General features: G+C 37.9%; 1 protein-coding gene across 10 annotated transcripts in view; it reads left to right on the forward strand.

Annotated features, from left to right (window-relative positions):
- Nucleotides 1-19428, forward strand: part of TENM2 (teneurin transmembrane protein 2) — a 478752-nt gene that overhangs the window by 35099 nt on the left and 424225 nt on the right. For all 10 annotated transcript variants that reach the window (XM_033517641.1, XM_033517643.1, XM_033517644.1 and 7 more), the window contains exon 2: nt 582-857. In XM_033517641.1, the coding sequence (XP_033373532.1) occupies nt 582-857 (276 nt within the window). The remainder of the gene's footprint in view (nt 1-581; nt 858-19428) is intronic.

Below are 19428 nucleotides of genomic sequence, written 5' to 3' on the forward strand. Positions count from 1 at the left end.
AATAGTTTCAATGTAATGTCTGTCTTAGTTTCTTTAGCAGATATTAAATTACCAGTTTCACTAAATGTAAATATATAATTGGTGACAAAGTTCCATGTTACCTCACTGATGGATTTGCATTCTTTCATAATCCCTGTGAAAGACTTGTGTATGTGAAAATGAGCTCCATTTTAAAAAAAATTCTCTTTTTGAGTAATCAGTTGCATAACTTCAAAGCTCGTGTTCTGCCCTACAAATATGAGGTTACATACACACTAAAACAGGTCATGTCATTAGCAGTTGTCATGAGATTTATGTTAATCACACACCTAAGTGATTAATTATTTGGGGCCAAAAGAGGAGCCTAAAATTTAGAGACCTTTCCTACCTTTGTTTTATGCATTTCATCCATTTTAGATACAGTCAATATTTTCAAGGCTAAGTCTTGCTTGACCAGTGCACCAGAGATTTCTGTAAGTAATTCATTGGTATACAGCAGAACTGAGCAAAATTTTAAAATATCTGATATTTGCAAGCTGAAAATAAATCCCCTAGCTTTTTAAATGACTTCATTTTAATTTCTTTTCTTCTTGTCCTTCTAGGAACAAACTTCACCCTTGCAGAGCTGGGGATCTGCGAGCCCTCTCCCCACCGGAGCGGGTACTGCTCGGACATCGGGATTCTGCACCAGGGCTATTCCCTGAGCACGGGCTCGGACGCCGACTCGGACACGGAGGGAGGGATGTCCCCGGAGCACGCCATCAGGCTCTGGGGCAGAGGCATCAAATCCAGGAGAAGCTCTGGCCTGTCGAGCCGCGAGAACTCGGCTCTCACGCTCACCGACTCCGACAACGAGAATAAGTCAGATGAGGAAAATGGTAGGCCTTTTCCTTCAGTATATTCCTAACCTACACGTGTGAGAGCGTGAGCATACTTAAAAATGCACCAGTCTGCTTTCAAAGGTGAAGTTTGCACTTTCTCAGTTTGATTAAAGCTGGTTTTTAGTGTGTTTTGGGGTTTTTTTAGCATCACTATCAGGAAACTATTATATGTGCATCATATGATCGATATTATGTTTGATCTTGCAATTTTCTTTCCATGCCATAATCTGTCACAGAAGTTTGTGCTTCGAGAATCTTAAATTAAACTTAATGATGAGAAGCAGAAAGAAATTTCCAAAGAGAAATAGTTTTTGTATGTGATTTTTCTACACAGCATGAAGTAATATTAATAATCCACAATGTGCTAGCAGCTGTAACAATGATGCTAATTCATAACAATCAGATTTAATTTTATGTATTTTTTTCTGTGGTTTTGAAATTGTAAAAACAATTATTTTGCTTTTTTATTGGGTGGCTTTTGGAAAGCAAATCTCTGCACCGGGTTGAGGCAGACTACTTGTGTTTAGCATAGTTTGAAGTCACAGAAATGAGACTTTGGGTACAGCAGCAATCACTTGTGACCAAACAGCCTGGCAGTGTCTGAGTGTCCTGTGTTCAGCACTGTCCTCTCAGGTGCACATAACCAAATTCAGGCTCTTTGTATGGGTCACTCTGAAGTTCTTACCTGGGGAATTTTCTGGGCTCAAATGGATTTGAACAGAACTCAAGGTGGAAAATAGTAAAAAAGGATTTGCATGAATTTGTCCTCCATCCTATATGGTGATGAAAGTGCAAACTAAACTTATTTAAAATAGAAACAAAGGTGTTTGGATCTTGTCATTCTGAGGAGGTGAAGAGGAGCCTCCCTAACATCATCAACCCTCAGAGCAACTATTCCAGCAGCTGACACCAGCTCTCTGCTGGGTATATTGGGATAAAATGCTGTTTGATACCTGTTGGGTGCCTCTCAGGAGAGGATTTTTGTAGGTGTTTCTTTTGGGCTCCTCCCTGTACTCACTGACAATTGTCTTGGTTTCAGCAAAGCGGGTGTGCCAGGCTCTGCAAACACAAGAAACTGCTTGTCAAAGCAAACAGGGCAAAATTACAGTTTATATGTTGATAGAAAGAAGTTCAGCAAAGTGCAATTGATTTTGTTTGTAACGGCAGTCTTTTTTTGTTGATTTAAATTGAATCTTCAAGTAATATATCCTCTCCATAGGCATAACAGGATACATTTCTTCATCAAAACTAAGGAGGGAATGTGCATTTATTAATAATGGTTTGTACAAGGAAGCCCATGTTTTAAAAAGAATCAGTGACTGGTTAATTGATTTTTCCTTTTAATAATACCATTCGCAGAATATATGACAGCTTCCATTGATTTTAGTACAATTTTGTTAAGGCTTCTGAGCATGATCTCAAAAAAAACCCCTGACTAATAGAATTCTGGCATTATGGAATGATTTGGCTTCAGTGCTGTAGCAGGAATTCAGGTGGTTGTCTCCATTTCAGTGGCAGCAGTGTGTCACACCTTTTGTCTAAGAAAAAATAATCTCAGAAGCCACTTTTATACACACTGTCACAGACTGATAAAAGAATGAGTCTGTTCACTTGTTTTTCATTTTCCTCCCCATAATAAGTGAATTATTATGTAATTGGAAATACAGTGCAGTGAATCCATTTTTCATGTTTCTAACAATGATATTAATAGGAGAACGAACAACATGATCAAGCAGCAAGCAAGTAATAAACCAGTGTGTGGAATTCATTTTGGGTTTCTGTGAGAAGAGTTTCTTTGTGTTTGGTTGTTTTTAAAAAAAACATCACGGTACGAAGCAACTGTTGTGTACACAGAGGTGCTAAGTTGAGTAAACTTTTTAGCCTTGCTCTCTCACAAATCCTGGTTAGCTCAAAAATCAATGCTTCTTCACATCACTGATTTTATGAAGTTTTGGGATACATTATCATATAGATTGACAGTTGCCCCACTGGTTCAGCACCACAGTGTGGACACTTACAAAACCATCATTAATTTCTCACACTTGTGCCCAGCAGTGGTTTCCTACATAATAAACACTGTGTCCTTCAGAAGCAGATCAATAACCTGCTAGGTGTTCATCTTGAGAGGAAGGAACAAGAATCTATATTTCAAGAGAAATTTGTACTCTGATATGGTTTCATATTTGCAGGATACCAGCATAAAGCAGGACGTTACTTGGTTTGAGACTTTACCCATTTATGCCTAGCAATGTTAGAGGGAGCTCATGATGCTTACAGCTCTGAATTTATTGAGAGTACTGTTAAAGCATTTTCCCTGATACAGCTCAAGTGTTATGAAGGAATAGTTCACCTCTAAAAGATTATTATTTTTTTAGAATATTGAGATGCTATCACAATTTAAACTTAAAAAAAAACCCAAACAAACAAACCGTACCTCTCACAATTTTCTTTATATCAATAAATCTACTTTGTCATTTTGTCATCTCCAAGTAGCACAGAGGAAGCTTAATTTCTAAAAATTGCTCCCATTCAAATCCATTCACAAAGCTTGTGACCATTTTCTGCACCTGTAGATTTAGTATGATTTAATTTTATCATAAACCAGAATGCTGTGAACCTTGAAATATTAGCAGGCTTGCACTGCTTATAGAGAAATTGAAATAATGGAAATTCATTAAGTTCCATGTTTTACTTAGTAAACAGAAATTCTTCCTTACAAAATACCTTACTGATATTTTAAAAACATTTCTATTTCCAGAAGTCCGATTAGGCTCTAAATTCTTACTTGTATCTTGTAGTTTTTGCTGCTGTCTAGATATGGCCATCTTCTTTAGGCAGATCAGTTCTGAGTCTGTAACATAAATCTGTCATCAGATTGTTACTCAACGTGGTGTGCTGGGTTGTGAGATTTAAGTAAATTAATTTCTTTTATGCATACAAATGTAAAAGGCCAGTTAGAAATACAGATCACCTCTGATGTAATGTGCCAGCTTTGGAGAGGGAATCACCTGTGGGGATTCAAATAGGGGATGCAGTGCTATTCCTGAATGTTTATTTTTATTTTGATTAAATCTTGTATCTATTTATTTCAAAACATCATGATAAACTTCTCAAAAGGAATTTTTTCATCAGTTGCCATGTGCTTTTCTAAGCCTACAGTATTTCTATTTCCAGAGTAAAGCTTAGGGGCTGTAGGGGCTGGTCATGTTTAGGTAGTGACTTTGAAGCAGCTACTCTTTCAGGATTGATTTCTTCTGGGTTTTTTTGTTTGTTTCTTTTTTGTTGTTGTTGTTTGGGGGTTTTTTGTTGGGGTTTTTTTGGGGGGTGTTGTTGGGTTTTTTTATGTTGAACTGAAAATTATGTTCTTCTAAAAAGTACAAAACACTGTAAAATAAAGTAACTTTCAGTTTAAAAATCCATGAAAACAAAATGATCATAATTAAGGAGCATTTATGTACAGAATCTTTTTGCAAAAGATCTGCAATGTTCTCTTTTCCTGGCTTCACTCTTCTTGAATGACCACTTACAAGCTGTTAGGAAAGCAGTGAAATTCAAGTGACATAAGGCAGATGGGAGTGAAAACCTGACCAATAACAGAGAAAATATAATTTTTGGTAGAGGAAAGGAGAAGAAAAAGTAGGATGTAAACTCAGGCAGATCTTGGTTTGAGTGCTGAAATGAACTCATTGGCTCAAAGTGAACCCAAAAGGAGAATTTTCAGTTTACTGTGTCTCTAGATCCTGGAAATTTTCCTGTTGTGAAAGAGAAAATTTAGAAATGGTGTTGGAGACTCTTTTTTTTGGCAGAAGATTGTTCCCTTGACACTTTTTCTGCTGGTACCTTTATTGTATATAATGGATAGATAATGTCACTGGTAGAATGGGACATAACATAAAATGTTTATCATGAGATTTATGTTCTGATATTATAATATTATAATAGCACACACTTGAGATCTTTCTGTTTTAAGTTTGTGTTTCAGAAAAGGGAAAAAAGAGTGTTTTGGGGAGGAAGAGAATTTCCAGGACTGAAGCCATGTTATTAAAATAATGTCAGACCAAAAAAAAAATATTATCAAGGCATGCTTTTATCTTAGTAGCTGAAATTCTGAACTGAACAGCCAGACAAGAATGAATGGGGAGGAATAAAGCAATCCCAAACTTCAGCAGAACAAGGGAGAGTTCAAGGTCGTGCTGTGGTAATCTGGGCACATTTTAAAGAAATACACCACAAAACACTGTGGTTGAGGCAGCTCTTTGTACATACTGCCTATGAGAAGCAAATAATTTTCTCCTAAGAACCATTTCTGTGTTGATACCCAGCTTGGGAGGTGTGGGAAATTGGGGCTTTTTTGTAATGAACCTGTGGAGTCCTGGCAGGGTCTCCCTTTCTTCACTTCACCTTTTCTTCCTGGAGAAAATATTCTGTTCCTCACTGACTCCAGCATCAGGTGTGACAATTGCAGTCAGGTGGAAGGGTGCTGTAGGAAGCTGCACTGATAGTGTCAGGTTCAATATCCATCTGTGTTTGCTATTTTAGACACACTGGTGACAAGAAAATGACTTTTAATATTTTTTGCCATGTTGCTTTAGTGTTGTTTTTTACTGAAGTAATTAAAAGTTGAATATCAAACAATACCTTGTGTGCATATTACTTACTAAGCAAAAGAGTGCCATAAATAAAGAAAATAAAGTTGGAAAATTTATAAAGTAAAATATGAAAACCTGTATTTCTTTTGTAGTTTTGGTTGAATCTTATGAAAAATTAAATAAATTATATTTTTCTTTCTTTTTTTCCCTGCTATGAAGTTTTCAGTAGTGATTTCCTATAATGACTTCCCAAATGCATATGTAAATCTTAAAATCAATACATAACCCCACCCCATAATTCAAACTGACCTCACAGTTTATCATTGTTTCAAAATTTTATGAACAGTATAATCTGATCTATTCATGGGATGTTAAAAAGCAAACCTAGAAGTACAATAGAAAAGAAAAGCTGTTATTACATCCAAGGAGCTTCAGAAAGGCACCAGACAGATGACAGCCAAGGAGTTTGTTTTCTTACTTTTACTGGTGTAATTTTGACATGTTGTTATCAATATTTCCTTTTTTTTTTTTTTTTTTTCAGCTTTCTATTTCACACTTCATAATTTGCAGGAAAGATTATAGCAACACTGTGGTTCTACTCTTGAGACTATTTTGGTTTGTTGTATCCATGCTAATGTCTCTAAGTTGTAAGGGAGTAGAAAGTAGGAGCCTTTTTATGTTGTTGATCCCAGAATTCTGTTTGGCTTAAACAAGTGTGAGATTAAGCTCACTTCCTAAATTTCCCCACCAAGAAATACTCACTTTCACCTTGTTAAAAGGGGATGTTTAAAGAGTGGTAATGCAGTTGGAGCAGATCTGCATCTTCAGCTGTGTGTGTGTGTGAAATATTATTTACCCTCATACTTTTGGGATAGAATATTGGTATTTTGGGTACAAGGAGCAGCAGGGAAGATGCAGACTTGCTCTGTATGTCATAGGGGAGTGCTGGTTTCTGCAGGGAGAGCTGTCTGGGAATGTTGTGCCTGTTTCTCTCCCAGGTAGCTTGGGAACACCAGGAGGAACCAATCTGAAAGAGGAGAGAGGAAGAGCTGACACAGTTGTGAGATCTGTTTGTAGAGAAAGTGGCCAGATGGTCCCAAGGAAATGATGGGATTTAAATGAAATGTCATAGACTCAGAAAATGGCATTGCATACGTCATACATCACCGGGGCTCCTGGGGAGGAGAGCTGGGGAGGTGAGCTCCTGCATGGGCAGACTTCATCTACACATCTAGATGTGTATTCCTGGGGAGGAGAGCTGGGGAGGTGAGCTCCTGCATGGGCAGACTTCAGCTCTTCTTCAGGAAGGCTTGTAAAGTACTTTGGAAATGACACATTTAGAAAGTCATTAAGCTCAGTATCAAAGCTCGGTTGCTTAAGTGGATCCAATTTTGATGTGCTCTCAAAACCTGAGGGCACTTCTGATAGGAAGTAGTTTCCTAATGAGGGAATTGACTAGCAGGGATGACTTTTAAAGACTTAACTACACATAAACTCAATTTGGTCCAGGTAAATGGCTTATGTATTCAGTGCAGAGGGAGTGTAGATGATGGGGTTAAGGACAAAAAATGGATATGTAGTACTGGTAAAGTTAAAACCTTGTGTAAGACAGGAATATGAAATGACAGTATTAAAAAGCTTAAACATTTGTTGCAATTTTAATATAACCCAGCAAGACTGTAGTGTAGGTTGGCAGGATGATGTGATGAATTACTGCTACACTGTCTGGTATATATTGAAAGAGCTTAATAAATACTATCTGGTACAGAGTGCTTGGTGATATTCCAGAGATTAAGGATGGAGATGTGGCAAGACAGCTCTGCTTTGGTGGCCTAAAAGGGTAAGCCCAAATGCCATCTTGACATTCAGTTTCTCATAGCTGACATTCAGCCTTTGGGCAGCTGTTAGATTTTCCATTCAGATCAGTGCTGACCTGAGAGATGTGTACCAGGATCTTTGGTTTCATCCTCTCAGAGATACAGGTGTTTCTAGCACTCATGATTACAGGAGGAATGGATGGAATGCTAAAATAAACAAGCAGAAAATCCAACACAAGCCCACAAAAATCCCAAACCAAACGAAAAGAAATCCTCTTGTATATGGTGGGGTGAGGTGTTACACCATGAATGTCCATACATGTTGTTCCCCCATTCATATCAGCCAGGGCTTCAGGACATTTATAATTTTCCATTGTCTCTGAGGTGATTGCAGTCCCACATTCTGTGCCCTGCTCTGGCACAGCATCATTGGGCTTTTTGTCCATATCCCGTACGAGACACTGCTGGAGCTGTATCCTGTTTGTAGTCTCTCTCTCTTCCTGGTGTGTTTTTTTTGGATAATGTGAATTCCACCCTCATAATTGAATGGATTAAGGCAATCAGAAATTGAGACTGAGGAATTGAAGTCCGATATTTAGCCAGGAAACTGAGGAAAACAGAAATATGGGCTGATTAATTAAGGCTATCAGGAAAATACTGCAGCAGCTGGGTTCATAAACTGCTGAGGCTAGCTGGGATCTTCCTTTTTCCTGAATTCTAAGGAAAGAGCTTTTGCCTGCAGCTGTATCTACATCACTGTGTGAAGGTCACAACATGGAGAGCTTTTAAAAAACCTCTCAAAATAACCACAAGATTTTTCAATTATTATTTAATCATGAGCCTTTCCATCTACTAGAGAGAAATGATTAAACTATGTTTAACAGGAACTCCATTACAGCACATTATTCAGTTTGTCAGTTATTAGTTTTATAAAAGAAAACTTAGATGATATAGGTCACCCAGGTAAGCAAGCAGCAGTGCCTTTGTTCAAACCATAACTGAGTTAGAATAATGCCTTTTTATTCTTTTCTATAAAAGAGATGTGTGTCTGATAAAGTCAATCCAGCTTGGTGCTAAATGCATTGTGTGTGGCTGATGAATGATAAAAACCTTTGCAGGAAGGTTTGCTGGTTTGTCTGTACTGGGTGTTTAACTAAATTTATTAAGGTGAAACAAAACCTATATATTTTACATTTCCCTTGTAACTGAAGCACAGGAATCCATACTCTGAATTTATTTTGTCTCACCTTTCAAAATCAGAAATTTTACCAAAAGCTTCCTCTAAATTTGTCACACCAGAGACTGGCACCTTTCCTCATGTATGTCATCCCACTATTAATAATCTCCTTCATTACAAAGACTTGCATACTTCACCAATTAGTGCATAATTACGTCAAGGTACACACTGTTTTTTCTAGTCAATACTTCATTTATAAAGCTCAGCCTGAGCCTGGCCAGTCAGCTCAGGTGGTGCAGTGACTGTCACATGAGTAAAGTGATGTGTAGCTGGCTGTTGAAGTGTCATTACATTTTCTAAATATTTCCTGGGATGTGCTTTGTGTTTACGCTGTGCACGCTGTTCTTTTCAGGGAATCTGTCAGCTTGTCGAAGGCAATGGCTTTGAATTGATTGCTAATGTGATGTTGAAGTGTAACGTTCTGCTCAGGTAGGATAGAATTCCTCTTCAGATGGAAAATGGATAGGAAATGGTGCCTTAGCTCTGTTAGTGCCAAAGGTTTTATTATGTGCATATTAGAATAAACAGAGCTTTTTGAAAACTAAATTATCCCCTAACTAATGAGTTTCAAAAGAGATTATTCATTTTTCACTCTCTTTTATAAAATTTTTTCACTTAGTTCTCAAATAGCAAGTTATAAAAGATGCTTCCTAAGTTCCATTCCTTAGCTCAAAGGAGAGAAAAATCTAATTAATAAGCCAGATTTTGTTGTTGGTGGTGTTTAGGGAGTTTTTTTTGGGTGGTTTTTATCCATAATTTTTTTTGGTGACTTTTACAGACCAGAATTAAATGGCTTCTGTTAGAAACTATAGAAGCAACCTGAAAAATAACTTTTTTCTTTGCTTTTAATTTCCTTGTATTTCACACAGGTTAAAGACAACTTTCTGCTTAATTTAGGCTTTTACAAGTTCTATGACACTCTCCTTCCTTGGCAGTGATAAGGGAAGTACTTCTATCTATTTATTCAGCCTCTCTGTAGCATTTGAAATCGCTGACTCTCTTCTCTACACTCTTCCTGTAAGAAGCTCAGGGGATGATTGGCAATGATTCAGGAAGGCTGAAGTTCTGCCTCTCAAATCAAGTGAGAGATTTCTCATGAGCAGCTGTTTGTCCACTTGCCTGTTTAGTCTTTGGCTCACAGACCTCTCATCAAAGTTCTTCAACACCTCAAAAGCTGTTAGTAGCACCACAGAGACCATGCTGAAATCTTAACCATCTGTGAACAAGAAACAGGATCTCTGGTAAAAGTAGAGGATTGTTTTTTCAATTTATATTTTGTCTGTCTCATGGTTAAAGAACATCAGATTAGGCTAAAGCCATAAAAGAAAGATGTGATGATACTGAGGAGATGGAAGTACCTTAAAGAATTTGTCTTTTCCTAAAGTTACCTGCTCTCAAAGGCTTGTTATCATTGTTCTTAAAGCTAACTCCCTGATTTTTCAGCTTGCAGTAGGAATCCTGTCCATGTAACAGATTTATGTGAAGAAGTAGCTTTAAATGTTTTTCCCAGCCTAAATAAATGACCCCATTATGTCCTTTTGTCACCAGGGGGTGTGATTGCTGTGATCTTCCACGTTCTTGAGCTAAACCTTCTGACTTTTGGAAGAGGCAAGGCTTCTATATGGTACCACTGCTTTTAGTTGTGTAAAGAAATGACAAAAAAAGTGGCCTTATGGAGAAAACTGGCAAAAGAACTATGTGTAGATTGAAACAGTAGTTGGAAAAATGCAGTGCTGTCCCAACTGGGGCTGTTTTCTTGGTGTCCATTTGGGTTTCTTACATTTCATCAGCACCACTTACACTGTAGTGGTGTACAAACTCATTTCTTAGCATGAAAATAACCACAAGTTTCTGGATGCTTAGTACTGTGCAGCAGAACAGCACAGGTGTCAGAGGAAGAGGCAGTTTTATCTGTGAATAAAGTCCCAGAAGGGGTAGCTACTACAAAATAAGTTGCTAGTGTATTCCTGGAGGCACCTGCCCTAATTTTGAACACGTGTAAGATCCTGAGGCTTGTATGTACTGTTTGTTCATTAGTCTGTGCTTGTACAGTGATGGTCCATCTGTGCTCAGGTCTGAAAGAGAGATTTACACAACTCTTAAGAAACATATCTGAGTGCTGGAATGTATCACAAGCACAATTCATCAAAGAGCACATAAGACTGTATTTCGATGCAATATGAACTCATATGTATGCCTTCTGTCCTTTGATATTTTCTTTGGGTTCACAAATATGTAATGCAGCAATCTAGGTAAATGAAATAAAACTATGAACTTATCAAGCTTGATTCCCTATAGGCTGAGATGGAAGAAGATGCTTTGGTAGTTTTTTAGTCTTCATTTTATTAAGAAGCATGCTAGTATTATTGAGGACCCTCAAATAGCATCTCTTCGGGTCAGATCTTGCAGCTGAGCAGCTATTCAGTAGGAAGGATGACTTTTGTGGTTTCTGAAGTTATAAATATCTCAGGAATTGCTGACTGTTCAAGTCATTCAGGCTTTTCAGTAGCACGTTGCTGATAGGGAGAAGATGATCACTGAGTGGGTGAAATTGTATTTGCCTGAAAGTCCAAGGAGCCCAGGAAACCAAAACTTCCTTGCCATGTTTGCCCTATTGAAACTGAGGTACCATCTTGTAAAAAGGCATAATGTCATTCCAGAACAGAACATGCCTGTAGGCAAGGCACAATATGTGAGCATCATTTGTTTGCTCGGAGCCATGACTGTCATTCAGAAATATTGAAAGGCAGCAGTTGGATTTTTTCACACAAATGGTTAAGGGACTTTTCCTAACATCAAATTAGCTTTCAAGAGTGAAAATATATAGCTTCTGTTTCCTCAGATGCTGAGTTGTAAGAATGAGTAATAGTGATTCCTGGGGGAATTTATTTTGTTCTTTAACTTGAGTGGCACTAGATAAATAGGTTTATCAGTTTTCCACAGAACACTTATATTTAGTAAACTTGAAATGAGATGAATTACAGTGAAGTTACTCTTCTTTCCAGTTTTCTTTAAGAGGGGAATTATTTTAAGGAGGCGTGTGCTATTTATATCTCCCACATAATGCTATGCCCTCAAGCTATATTCCACAGTGTGGATAAGGACAAAACAAGGGAATGGCTGTAATTGCTTAACTGACTGGAGTTTGTCTTTTGTAGTGCTTCTTTTTTATTTCCTATTTAAAGTTCTTTTGCTCAGTGAAACAGGCCATCACTGACTCTCATGTTAAAAAGTTGTTTCTGAGGAGTTTTGTTCAGTGCACAGAAAGTTTGGGGTGGGGAGGATTAGGTCCAGGTTTGGACTCTGGCCAGAGGAGTAAAGGAAAGAGTCCAAGGAGGTTCCACGTTTGGGGCAGGCAGTGGAACACCACATCTGTGAGGGAAGCAGGAATCTGCCCTGCAAACCAACCCTGCTCACCATGTCTGCTGGGTGTGCAGCTCTTCTAAAGCAACCCAGAGCAACTCAGAGGAAAAGTTCTGAGAGCTGATCTGTATATAAATGCTGGTGTTCACTTTAAAGCCTCTTTTAGTACAGCAAACTTTCCAAGCTGTATTTCTGAAGCTAATAATGTATGTAAATCAGTTCATTTTCTTCTTTCACAGAGTTCTCTACATTTTCAGTATTAAATAGTGAAATAATAATCCTTATGTGCCCAGTCCTGTCAATATATCCCTGGACAGCTTCTCAAAGACTCCTTGAGTCTCAATCATCTATATTCATTTGCCAGTTCTAATTTTCTGGATAATTACTGCATATTTCAAGACCACTTCTGTTGTGATACTTAGCCAGATTTAATTCTTTCAGATACTTTATTTCTTAACCTATAATTTGACTTCCCTTAGAGTATTTGAAGATGGGTATGCATATTCAGTTTAGTCCTAAATTTTGGGATTGAATCATGCTCCAAGCATGTCCTCTGTCTCAATCAGGACTCCCTGTCCTGTCCCCTGAAGACTCTCTATTTGTGGACTATAAATGTCCTTTCACAGGAATAAGGACACTCTGTATATAATGGAGCCCAGTATCAGCTCTTGTTGGTGACAGAGTGCCATCTAATCTTTCCAAATGAAGGTTTCTATTAATTTAAAGCAGAATTTCTCATATGTTTTCACTTATTTTTTATTTTTTGTGTGGTTTGAATTAATTAATTACATTTTACTTTTCTAGGTAGCAGGACAGATGAAGACAGTCTAGTGTGATTACAATTATGTGGGGTTTTTGGGGGGGTTTTAAGGAAAAAAAGAGAAAGAGGCCTGTGATAAATGGGAGACTGACCTATAAGCACAGCAGGCAGGCATTAATAATCAGTTTTTTCTGTATTATCATCAGTCCAGCTGTTTTACTAAAGATCCTGAGAAAACACAACAGCCAGTACTGCAGTGCTTCAGCTTGAGGACTGGAGCTGAGGGGGAGGATTTGAACAGAATTCTGACTTCAAAGTCAGCATCACAAAGAGAAACAATTCTAGCTGGTGAGGAGTAAAGGAGGTAGAGCAGGCATCACTATGCTGCTTCTGGCTTTGGTCAGTTCCCTGATATTTTATATTAAAGTGTTTTTTCTAGCTTTTTTTTTTTTTTTTTAACTGATACTTTTCACCATCTTTTTTCCCCATAATTTTCAATCCTGGTAAAAATATTATGGCATTTTCCTGTCTTTGTCTGAAAGATAATTTATTCCACTTTCCTACATTTTTTCTAATGTAACATAGTGCCTTGAGCTTAAGACATTAATATGGTTCCAGATAATCTCCTAGTCTTGTTTGACACGTGATGGCTTAAAAGCACTCTTTATAAAGCAGAATATTACAGTATTAATGTGCAAAGTGAGGGTTATTCTCTTTCTCTACATCTGATGAATTCTTTGTATGGATTAAAACAAATGGAGGAACAGATTGTTTTACAGAAATAATGATAATCTTAGAAAAAATATCTGAAGAAGTCAATATTTTTCTTTTCCTGACTTTTGTCACCCATTATTTGAGTCTAGTTCATGAAGTAATGAAATGTTAAAAATGTTTCAGATCACTTCTGCAGTGATAACTCTTTCAAATATTGGTTTCATATATTTCCTTTTTGTTAGTCTTCTTGTGCCATATGTACTGCAATATACTCTCATTTTTTTCTTAGCTTGAAAGAAATGTTGTTTTTTTTTCCTGCAAACAAAATCTTTTCAAACCATTTTAAATGTGATTTGAAGTATTTCTTGAGTTTCGTTGTTATGTCTCAGAGGAGTAGAACATATGTGGCAAGTTCTCCAGAAAGAACCTCTCAAAAGAACATATTAAAGATGAAATATAAGGATTTTTAGATCAAAAGGATAATGATTTTTTAAAATCTTTACTATGTGATAAATTAATCAGAAGGTATTATAAAGATGTACAAACTTGCACAAGGGGAGAGAAGAGAAGGAAGACAGTGAATTTGGAATTAATGTAGACACAGAGCTGAAGACACTGTCAGAAGCTGGTTATAAACCAACAGACAGAACTGTAACATGTACACTTGTTAGAAAGCTGGGTTGTGTCAGAGTGAGCATGAAAAGAAAACTGGTCTGAGCTCCAAAAGCTCATTTGATCAGCTATTGTATTGTATTTGCAGAGGGAATCTGGGACATGAAGTACCCAGGAGTGGTGCAGGGGCTGTTCAGAAGCCTTTGGTGCCTCTCAGGCCCTCCTGGGCACTGCAGGCTGAGCAGGGGGATGGTTCTGCCTTCCTCTGATTCCCCTAAAAACACAAACACAAAATGATGCTTAAAGCTGAAAGTAATCAGCTAACATACATACACCAGTATGAACCAAAGTTGTGCATTTCTGACAGGAATTCTAACAGACTTGACTCTATAACTGTGAAAAATAATGCTATTTATTAAAAGCCCAACAGATTTTCAGAGCAACTAGATATATGTATCTAAAAGAAATGCTGGACCAAAACACTATGATAATTTCTGTTTCAGATTTCATACATGAGTATGTATATGATTCATTCATGTTTTAAATGCAGTTGTGAATGCATTTATCATTTGGTTAGTTAATGTTTTTTGCATTAGAATATAAACATAGTGGAACCTGTTCTAACAGATCAGTGGCAGTAGAAGCCAGCAGCAGGAAAGGAGAGTGTACTGGAGATTCTGAAATCAGATTCACAGATAATCTGTGTTTATACCCCCAAAACAAAGATGCACTGTAATCCAATTTATAATCTTTATTACAGTCTATCTAATTTTCCAAGATCTATTTCACTTATTTGTGAAAGGCTAAATTCCACAACTCTGTGAGCTGTTATGATGCTTGTGTTGGAAACACGATAGGTTGTAATAAAGTTTAGTAAATCTCAACATTCAAAGGAATTCTTCAAGAATTAGATGCTAAAATCTTGGTTCTGCAAGTCCATGTAAGCTTTAGTGAAACAATACTAATGGTATTTCAAAAAGGATTTTGAGAAATAATTAGAGAACAACTTCATTATTATGATTGATCAATAATAATGAAGGAAAGTTCTGGTTTGCCTGCATAGAAACTGTGAATTTATGGCAATGCTACAAAAAATCTGATGGTTGTATCTGATGGAACCTGGAATAAGCCTGCACAGCTCTAGCAGTGCTCAGTGTACCAGAGTGGGGTCCCTACTCCATTTATTTGTGCCAAATAAAGCATTCACCAGTCTGGGAAATGGCTGCAAACCTGAAGCAGTTTGTTCTGTGTCCTGATGGTCTGAAAATACTGACTCATCTTTTAAAGAGTTTCAGAAGTCTGGGGCATTAAAATGTCAGAGGCAATATTTTTTATAGACTCCTTCTATTGACTTTTTCTAATTGAAACATAAAGTCCAGTAAGTGAATTGTGATAATTTTGTACAGGAGCTTCTATAAAAGCTCCACCCCATTAGGTAAATGTGTTTTAGCTGCTGTTACTGAGCTGCTAATACAGAGCCTTTCCAGTAGCAGAGCCCTTTTCCTTTAGCAGTAGCTAAAACAGTTAATTTTACATGAACTTAGCTTAAACAGCTAAATTCATGTTTGTTGAGCAAGTGCTTGAGTTCTGCTTCATAATCTGAATCAAACATTTGGAAGAAAAATGATCTCATGGTAATTTTGTTACCTAGGGATTGTTGGTCACCCAGGTGTAGTCTCCCATGGGGCTGTAACAGGCAGTGCCTGAACTGCCCTCCCAACACCTGCTTGGATCACACCTGTGGTGGTGTCTCAGGAGCTCTGAGCACTCCTGCTGTCAGTGGGGAGCTGTGCCTTCCCTGTTTGACCTCACTCCTCCTCAGTGTTCTGCTGTCTTCTCCTCCTCCCCCAAATCAAGGATCTCTTCTCCTCCTAGCATAACACATCATCCTTTCAGCCACGTTCTCTGGACATCTTTGCTGCCTCTTTTGCAACTCTTACCTGTCAAATTTTTGTTCTCACACATTTTCCTATTTGTCCAACTGTATCACAACTCTGCATTGGCCCTTATGGGGTCATATATTATTTACATACTTAATTAAACTGCATTACAAAATGCTTCAGCCTTATTGTTGTTTGTGCTTCTTGCAAAGCTAAAAGTGAAAAAGTGTTCCTGTGCTGTTGGCACATTGTGCCAGTGTTAGCCAGAGCTCCTCTGGCACAAAGCAGGCAGCCTGCCCGAGGGCTACAGCAGCTTCTGCCTTGGCTGGGCTGTCCCAGGACACAAAACATAGCTTAAAATGCAGTTTTTAAAAACATTTCTGTTCAGTCTTTACAACCTTTGTATAACAAATTTGTCTCTGCTGCCCAGAAAAGGGAGTGGCAGAGGGGTGGTGGCCAGGGGCATGGGGGACAGTGCCACACAGGTTGGGTTTGGAGCCAGGGCTGGGTTTGGAAGGATTGGGTTACAAGTCCAGCTCTCATTCAGAAGTGCTTTGATTAATACTGTGATTGGTACAGCAGGCAAGTGTTCTAACAATAAATCATAGGACATTGGTAATATGTGTAGGAATTGGGTGCTGAAACTTGGTTTGGTGTTTTGGGGTTTTTTAGATTTTGTTTTGTTTTGTTTTTTTGTAGTTTTAGCACTTGTGGATTTCTGCCATGCCCATCACCATATATCTGGTTTATTTTTGTTCAGCTCTATTCTAAAGTGCCCAATCTGCCCCAGAGGCACAGCTGAGGCTCCCTGTGATGTCGGTGGGCAGTGGTGCTGAGCTGGGAGGCAGGAGTGCCCCATGTGCTGCTCCTGCAGCAGCAGTGCTGCCTTATCCCACTGCTCCCCTGGCTGAGCAGGGACCATTAGTCCATTGATTGCTGCTCCTGGCTGCTCTCCCGCTTCATGCTGGGATTGAAACAGATACTCAGTGACTTAGGAAGTAGATGCACAATCTGTACATTTATCAGTGGGAATGAAAGAATCGTTTTTGTTCAGACACAGGTGAGTTACTACTTGTGTGGGCTTGAAGGCTACTGGCGAAAAAGATTTCCCTAGAAAATAACTAGACAGGAAAAATGAGCTGGGCTTCTGAGGATCTGAAGTATAAAATATGCAAATTACAAGAGTTTGGCATACTGTCAGACTTTGACTTTTTCCCTTGATATACAGAATTTGTGTGACCTGCTCAGTCAAGCATCCTCTTTGCAATAGATTTTTACAATGAAATTTGCAAGTGGCTTCCTTTTTATTTTCTCTTTTTTTAGTGTGAGCATTTTCTCACAGAAATTCCAGGTCCAGTTTGGAGCATTATTTTATGCTTTAGACATCTGTGTCCTTAAAACCTGAGTGAAAATACAAGATGCCTATTTGAATAATAAGGTGTCACCAACAGAGCTGGAGAATGATGTGAGAGGTGATGGTGCTTCCTTATGCTTCTCTCATCACACATCATGTAGTACATGTGGGCACGTATGTCAGTGGTTCTTTGAAAAAGAATAATAAACAGGTCCAAGATGTGATGTCAGATCTAGTTAATCAGTGTACTAGAAATACATTACCCTAAATCTTGGTTAGGAAAATAGTAATCAAAGTCTTGAGTTTCTTTTCATTTGGAGAGACAGATGGCATATCTGCTTAACGGCAAATATCCAAAAGAAATTTTTTTTAAAATCCTATCTTTCAAAACATGGCAATCAGAATCATCTTGGAGAGGAACTATTAAATTTAATAAGCCATATGTTCAGTGAATTTACTTATTTTGTTCAAAGATGTAGACATAGAATTCACCTCTGTGTCCTTTTGTGTAAATTAACTGCCTTAGTCTATGCTACACAATTAAGGTATTTAACAAAGTTCCAAATGTGCAACATATCATTAGCCAAACACAGATACTAGTTTTCATGTTGTTGAAATAAATGCATTTAGGTGAACATTCTGCAGTTTACTAGAATTCCCTCTGTGGAGTTCAGCGTGTTTGAAGATCAGATTGACTGGCAGCTTCCTTGGTATACATAAAACAGATCTAAAATTATTTCAAATAGAAATTCTCTGAGGATTCTATCATCTTTGCCGTTCTGTTGTACTGAAGATGCAGATGTGCCAGACTGTTCTGCAGGATTATAAATGCATTAGTGAAACCCTAATACATTCTCTAGCAAATATATGCAGTGCAAGAGGTTTTCTTAGCCATCTTGTACCCACTCATTTTATTTATTTCATGTAATTGGCATGTTGTTCTGCTTTTATAGCTTGTTAAAATGAGATGTGAAAATGGCTGTAGCTAATGGCTGCTGGAAATCTTTTCCCATGGTAGGAAGGAGGGAAAAAAAAGGCATTGCAGATTTTAAAGCACAGAGCTCTCCCAGAGAGAAGCAAAGATTTAAAAAAGATGGATATAATGTATTGCTGTGTGTGGCAGAAGCGAGTTTTAATGACCTTGAATATATAAATGAACATTGTGGAGTGATGTCCAGGCCCTGAAGTGCCCCCTGTGCCAGGGACAGGGGCAGTGCCTGGGGCAGGGCTGCTCTGGGCTGTGCTGCTGGCACTGAGACAGGTGTGCTGCTAGTGAAGGTGTTTTTCTTTCCTTCTGCAGAGAAAATGGTAAGAGAATTCATGGAATGAGGTGTTCTGAATGTCCTCCTGTGCAAAGTGCAGGACTTGGCTCCAAGAAACTTAGACAAGGTAAACAAACTGTGGGCAGACCTCAGCTCCTCCATCCCTGGAGTCAGGGCACTCCAGCCTAGTGGGTGGACATAAATTAACATGTTTTTATTCTGATTTAGCAATGAACTGTTGAGGTCTGACCAGACAGAAATCCATGTGAATGTCCAGTGTACACATCACTAGTTTTAGAGGAAAGCTTTCTTGTTTTATTTCTGGACTACACTGTAGATACTGTTACATTATTTTATGTTCTTTGAATTGCTGTCAGGAGAAGCACACAATCCACCCTGTGGCTCTTGAAGATTTAGTTTTTAAACTCTGGTGGCTTTAGAAAAAATTAAAATTACAGTGCTGTACACTGTGATTTTAAATGGTTGTTCCAGTCTTTAGCAGATTTTGGAACATGAAAGGATTTTAATTTCAGGATTTGACCTGAGAAAGTGGAAGACAGCAGAGGAACTTTGGTGCATCAGCAGTCTTCTCTATCATTTGGGGCATTGCACTGTCTCACTGTATTTAATGAAATGAGCAAACTATCTTTATATTTCCACCTGATCTAGGAACCTGTGGTTTGTTCCATGGCAAGACATTAAATTGCAAATATAAATAAAAACAAAATTTCCTCTTAAAAAGAAGCATATCTTGCAGAGCACTTGTTTTCTGATGTCTTATACAAGAAAAAAAAATTGTATACTTAAAAAACCCAACAAATTAAGAAATGTTTTTCCATTATTAAAACATTTTAGAAGCTGCTGGGAAAGGGCTTCAGTTTTGTTACATACATCCATATCTTTTTTTTTTTTAAATATAAAATCATTCCAGTGTAGCATTAGATTTCTATACAATAGCATAGCACCTGCTAGATGTGTTC

The sequence above is a fragment of the Parus major genome, chromosome 13 (assembly GCF_001522545.3).
Source record: "Parus major isolate Abel chromosome 13, Parus_major1.1, whole genome shotgun sequence".
Classification (NCBI taxonomy): Eukaryota; Metazoa; Chordata; class Aves; order Passeriformes; family Paridae; genus Parus; species Parus major.